This window comes from Falco peregrinus, chromosome 2 (assembly GCF_023634155.1).
Source record: "Falco peregrinus isolate bFalPer1 chromosome 2, bFalPer1.pri, whole genome shotgun sequence".
NCBI lineage: Eukaryota > Metazoa > Chordata > Aves > Falconiformes > Falconidae > Falco > Falco peregrinus.
This window is the reverse complement of record NC_073722.1, coordinates 41402222-41408221: the sequence shown is the minus strand read 5'-3', so window position 1 is coordinate 41408221 and position 6000 is coordinate 41402222. Positions and strand designations below refer to the sequence as shown.

The window sequence follows — 6000 nt, the reverse complement described above, 5'->3', positions numbered from 1 at the left end:
GTGCGTGTTGCCCCCTCCCGCCATCTCGCCTCCCCCCGCCGGGGCTGCCGCCGGCTTCACCCTGCCCCGGGCTCGCCTTGTCCCGCCACGCAGCGCTGCCACCGCCTCCTCCTCCTCCTCCGCCCGCCCTCCCCCCCTCCGGCGGCACCTGACGCGCGGGGTCCCCACACCCCCGGCCCGGCCCCCCTCCCTCCCTCGCCCCTCCCGGCGCTCTCGGTGCGAGCGGGAAGGGAGCGGAGCCGCCGGGCGCTGCCGGCCGCTGCCCAGCGCAGCCCGCGGAGCATGCGAGGGCGGCGGGGGGGCACCCAGCTCGCTGCCCCCCCGGGCGGGCCGGCGGAGGGGCTGAGCGGCAGCCGGAGCCGGGCGTGGGGAGGGGGGCAGCGCAGCCGGCCGGTGTGAAACGGGCTGGCTGGGGGCGGGGGGGGGGGCGAGGAGCCGCTCATCCCGCTGCCCCCCACCCACCACCCACCCACCTACCCATCCATTCATCCATCCCTCCACCCCGGCTGCGGGGACCCAGCGGGGCAGCAAGGTGCGGAGCGAGTCCTGGAGCAGGCTGCAGGGATCATGCCGCGGGGGCTACGCCTCGGCATCGCTTTCTCCTCGCCCTCCATGGAGCCCAGACCTTCTCTACAATGACTTTCCCTGAGCTGAGCAATGGCAGCTTGAGTGGGAACCGGACGGGACAGGGTGGCCAGAGCGGTGCCAACCGGTCCTGGGGGCTGCAAGGTGAGGAGACCCCCCAAGGCAACGGCACCACGCTGACTTTCGCCTTGGATGTGCAGGCGGTGGGCGTTGGGGTCTTCCTGGCCGTCTTCATCCTCTCGGCCATCGTGGGGAACATCCTCGTCATCCTCTCGGTGGCTTGCAACCGGCACCTGCAGACAGTCACCAACTACTTCATTGTCAACCTGGCCATTGCCGACCTGCTGCTCAGCACCACCGTGCTGCCCTTCTCGGCCACCTTGGAGGTGCTAGGCTTCTGGGTGTTTGGGCGCATCTTCTGCAACATCTGGGCAGCGGTGGACGTGCTGTGCTGCTCTGCCTCCATCATGAGCCTGTGCATCATCTCTGTGGACAGGTACATTGGTGTCAAGTACTCCCTTAAGTACCCCACAATCATGACTGAGAGGAAGGCGGGGGTCATCCTCGTGGTGGTCTGGCTCTCCTCCATGGTCATCTCCATTGGGCCACTGCTGGGATGGAAGGAGCCACCACCGCCAGATGAGAGCATCTGTAGCATCACAGAAGAGCCGGGCTATGCCCTGTTTTCCTCCCTCTTCTCCTTCTACCTGCCCCTCATGGTCATCCTGGTGATGTACTTCAGGATCTACGTGGTGGCCAGGCGCACCACACGGAGCTTGGAAGCAGGGGTCAAGAAGGAGAGGAATAAATCCATGGAGGTGGTACTGCGCATCCACTGCCGCAGCGTAATGGAGGAGCCTCTCTCCAGCACTAGGAGCAAGGGGCACAACTTCAGGAGCTCCCTCTCTGTGCGACTCCTCAAGTTCTCCCGTGAGAAAAAAGCAGCCAAGACTCTCGCCATCGTCGTGGGTGTTTTCATCCTCTGCTGGTTCCCCTTCTTCTTCATCCTGCCTTTTGGTAAGTGACACTGTCCCCCATCCCAGCCCATCTGCTTGTGGCTGAACCCCTGGGGAACTGCTTCTTGGGACAAACTTTCAGGACACAACTCCTGCATGGAGGTGAGGAGTAAGTAACTGATAGGTGAATAAACCAGTGATTAATTAATTCAATTAATGAATATTTATTCAATATTTATTAATCAGAATCATATGATCAATCAAAGTAAATAGCAAATGAATAAAATAGCAGGATAATGATTGGTTTAATTAATTCATTCTACATTCAGCAGTTTAATTAATGAAGTTCAGGCTAAGGAGGAAGCAACTCTGTTTCAAACAGGCTGTGATTATGGCACAGTGGTTTCCAAACAGCATTGCCGTCCCCGCCCCCCGCATCCCTTCCTCCCAGTTTGGGGAAGGGCACCTGGACCTGCCCCCGTGGGCCCAGGGCTCCCACTTCTGTTGTGACCTGGAGAAGGTATTGCAGATGAGTGAGGTTTCATCCCCCCCAAGGAGCGTGTCAGAGTCTGAAGCAGAAGTCTTGCAGACTTCCCGGGATGCCATGGTTGTGCAGGGACTTGGAGCAGGACCAGGTCATATCTGCAAGGGTGATGGTCCTCAGTGATTTCCCAGGACTGATCCCCCTCCTTCAGGAGTCGAGCCCTCAGCTCCCAGCCCTGTCACGGTGCCCGTGTCACTGGGTGCTCATTTGGGGTTGTCTGACGAGTTGTGCTCTAAAAGTTTTGGCAAGTTGTTTGCCCGGGTGAAACGGGTGCAGTCCTCTGCGTGCAGAGGAGGCTGCGTGGGCACAGAGCCCACCAGGGAGGGTGATGCCCAAAGCAACGTCCCCTTCCAGCACCAGTGCTACCCGTGGCCATGCAAAACCAGTGCTCCCCATCACCACCTCACGTAACAATGGGCACCCAGCTCAGGGCACCTGATTAAGCTTCTGGAACGGTGTAGCTAAAGCTAAGGGGAGAAAAAGAGATTAAAATAACTCTGAATATTGACGATGGCCTTTGCACAGAGCTCAGCAAAGCAGGGAGGTCTGTCACTCCATCTACTGGGTGGGACCCACGTGTCCCGCAGCCCACTTGGGCACTTGGCTTCAACTAACCCTGCAGCCAGGGAAACGCTACAGCTAGTTCTGCACTTTTTCTCAGGATTTTTCAAACCCTCTTGCTTGAAGCTGCCTCTCAAGTCAGTGGAAACAGCATCGTGACCACAGGACAGATTTTGATCTGGTGAGGTTTTGATCTCCCTCCAGCACTGTGTCCCCCCCTGGGAACAGCTGGAGCCCAAGGCTGACACATAATTGAGGCCACTCAGTCCCCACCTGCCCTTCAGCAGGATAATTCACCGGAAGCGGTGGGAGCTGAGGTGTCCCTCGGGTGGTCTCACCATGCTGCTGTCTTGTGCCTCTTTGCTTCAGTCTCTCTCTCTGGGTGCGGGTGGTATTTGGTGTGTTTGTCTCTGCACTTCGTAGGGCTGAAATTGCTGCTGTGAAGAGTTTTCATCCTGCGTGAGCTTGGGAGTTCGTGGTATAACTCAGGCAGGGATCAGTAAGGCTGCAGTGAACTTTTCTTGCTACAAGACCCAGGATGAATTATCCTGCCCACCTGTGCCTCAGTTTCTCCTTAATTGACCGGGTGCATTGGGGGATTTTTGTAGCCTGCAAATAAATAGTTCGGGAATTGTGGGGCTGGCAAGATGCCAGTTCCCAAAGGCTGAGCCCCCATCTGATACTCGTCAATCAGCAGGGTAGAAACCAGCTCCAAACCTCATTCAAACCTTTACACCTGGCAGCTCATGAAGCTGGGAGTTGGGATCCTGTTCCTCTGAGTGATCCCCAGTACTTGGAAACAGAGAGCGAACAGAGGCAAATACTTTTCAGTAGCAAAAAATATTTTATTTTGTTGTGCCTTCTCTGTCCTCCCTTGAAACCCTTGAACCAGCTTCTCCACTGACGTGCATCACCACCCTTGCAGTGAAGTCAAGGGAGATACACTGATTTACACCGGTTAAAAACCCAAACTTCGTTCTTTAAGTACCTCCCATGATCCCATTTGCTTCCTCCAAGCACACAACTTGCCAAGTCCTTTATAAACATGGCTTTGATCTTTACTTCCTGCTGTATTATATGTATAATATAAACACAGCAAAAGTTCATTTATTTTATGACAAAATATGCTGCCTTTGATTTCAGCCCCCCTTTTATTAATTGCAATTTCCTACTCAAATTTGAGAATCATTCAATGCTATCTAGAAGGAGAACAGAAACTCCTGCAAGATCTAATCTCTGAGTTTACAGCTCAGGAGACATGTCTGAAACTCGGAGAAATCAGCAAAGTTCACTTTAAATCCACAAACTGCAACATGGCAGGGCCAATTCTCCTTGAAAAGATCGTAAATGATTAAGTAGAATGGCTTTTTTATTTGCTTGTTAGACAAACTTAGGAGAAATAAATTGGGGGCAACTGGAAATGATATTGATACTCATTTTAAATGAAAATGAAACACTCATGGGAAACAAAATTCACTTTCAATTGAAGTGAAACTTATTGTTTCAATTTGAGTGGAACACTATTAACAAATGAGTACTCAGATACATTTCCAAATGAACTGTCACATTAAAATGAAATAAGTGCTCTATTTCCTTCTGAAAATATTGAAGTGTTTTGACTTTTTTCTTTTTTTTCTATTTGATGTGAATTTGCAAGAAGTTGTCATTGACTTACGCTGTTGACTGACTGCTGTCTGGTTATACTTTTTAGGGATAAGTAAATTTGTCAGCTGAAAAAACACTCCCAGCTCTACTTAGTATTTGCTTAGCAATCAGAAACTTCTGTCCTGGCTGTCACCAGGCTCCGTATGAGGCTGCACACGTCCTTGCAACTCTCTGCAACACAGTTTCCACATCAGTTATGCAGAAGCAATATTTATCACAACAGTGTTGGGAAGCAAAAGTAACCAATAATTTTAAATAACAGGACCTATGCATGTGCCAAATGTTGTCAGCTGTTTTCTCCACGCTTGAATAATCTACAGATTCTTCTTTAAATTGGTGCAAACTTCCCAATACCTCTACAGTCTACTTATCAGCTGAGTAACGTGGCTCATTCCTGTGTTTGTGATACACATCCCCAAGCACAGGATGCCATCACCAGGAGTTTTAACACAATTAACAGTTTCTGTGGTTAATGAGACTTTTTAAGCAGCTGGTTGTTCAACAAGAGATGAAATCCTAATTACCCACACAACTCTTGTGTGGGTTGTATCTTTTGCTGGGTGTGCGGTAGAGCTCTACTGAGCTGCTTTGTTAGGGGATCCTGGGTGGTGGTTGTGTGGTTGATGCCAGGGTTCCTCTTCCCTTAGCAAAGACCTGTCAAGAGAACAGTAACTGGAGGCTTCTCAGAGATGTGAACCAGGAGTTTAAGGGTGTTCTGTAGGACAGGATTCATCTCCCTTTGGTTGTCTCAGGCACCTGTGCCTTCGTCTCAGCTAGTTACAGCATCATGAAGATGCTAGTTGGAAGGGACCTCTGAAGGTCCATCTCCCTCTCTGAGCAACATCAGTAAAAGATCAATCCATCGTATTCACCCAGAGTGCCCTTTATTCTTCAGAGGGGAGTGCCAGAAGGTGTGACTCACATGACCTGTTTTGGACATCCACCTTAGGATGAGATGAATTGCAGTGTCAATCTCCCTCTTCCCCTCCCCTGACTACAAAAGCAGCCAGGGGCCACTAACCCCGCTGATGGTGTCTGCACTGCAGCTATTTGCAAAGAGGTGGGGTGTATCCTAGTTTGAATATTATTTTTTTTTTAAGTTTAATAGAAGCAAGATGCCTGGGTGAGAGAAAGCTGAGCCTTATGTCAGCTCCATCTTTTATTAGAGACAGAGAATAGACAAAATCTCTCTTAAGTCACACAACCATTCAGGCTTCACTGGCACTTCTGCTAATGGAAACCCCTCCTAGAAGTTAGGTGCTGGCTTCATCCTTGCAGGTGGGCAGCTATGCAACAGGTCAGGAACCAGAATCCCCTATACAACACCTACAGATAGGTAGTGACCTGCTTCCTCAAACCTGATCCAGGAGGAAGGAAATAATAGGAGGAGGGATGGAGCCCTGCTCCCCATCTACTCTTCAGTGGCTGGGGAGCGTGCAAAGACAATGTGGGACCCCAGATGGGCCCGTCTCAGGATTGGAGGCAAAGGCCTTCTCCATCACCACCCTAGAAGCATCTTAAGAGGAAACAACCAACCCTTGGGGTCAGGGCCAGCACCCAGGATGGTGATGTACACGTCTCAATGTCCCTTGTTTTTAAGAAGCATAGTCAAGTCTGGGTGGTGGGCTCCCATATTTGTTATCCTTTGGATTTGGTTAGAAATCAAGACTGGTGTGAGAAAGGCACAGC

The 6000-nt window shown here is 51.5% G+C and overlaps 1 protein-coding gene across 1 annotated transcript in view; it reads left to right on the top strand.

Moving 5' to 3' along the window:
• Positions 1 to 463: 463 nt before the first annotated feature.
• ADRA1D (adrenoceptor alpha 1D) overlaps positions 464 to 6000 on the top strand; it is a 50698-nt gene continuing 45161 nt past the window's right edge. The window contains exon 1 of the mRNA XM_005230652.3: positions 464 to 1602. Coding sequence (XP_005230709.1) covers positions 636 to 1602 — 967 coding nt within the window. The 5' untranslated portion in view covers positions 464 to 635. The remainder of the gene's footprint in view (positions 1603 to 6000) is intronic.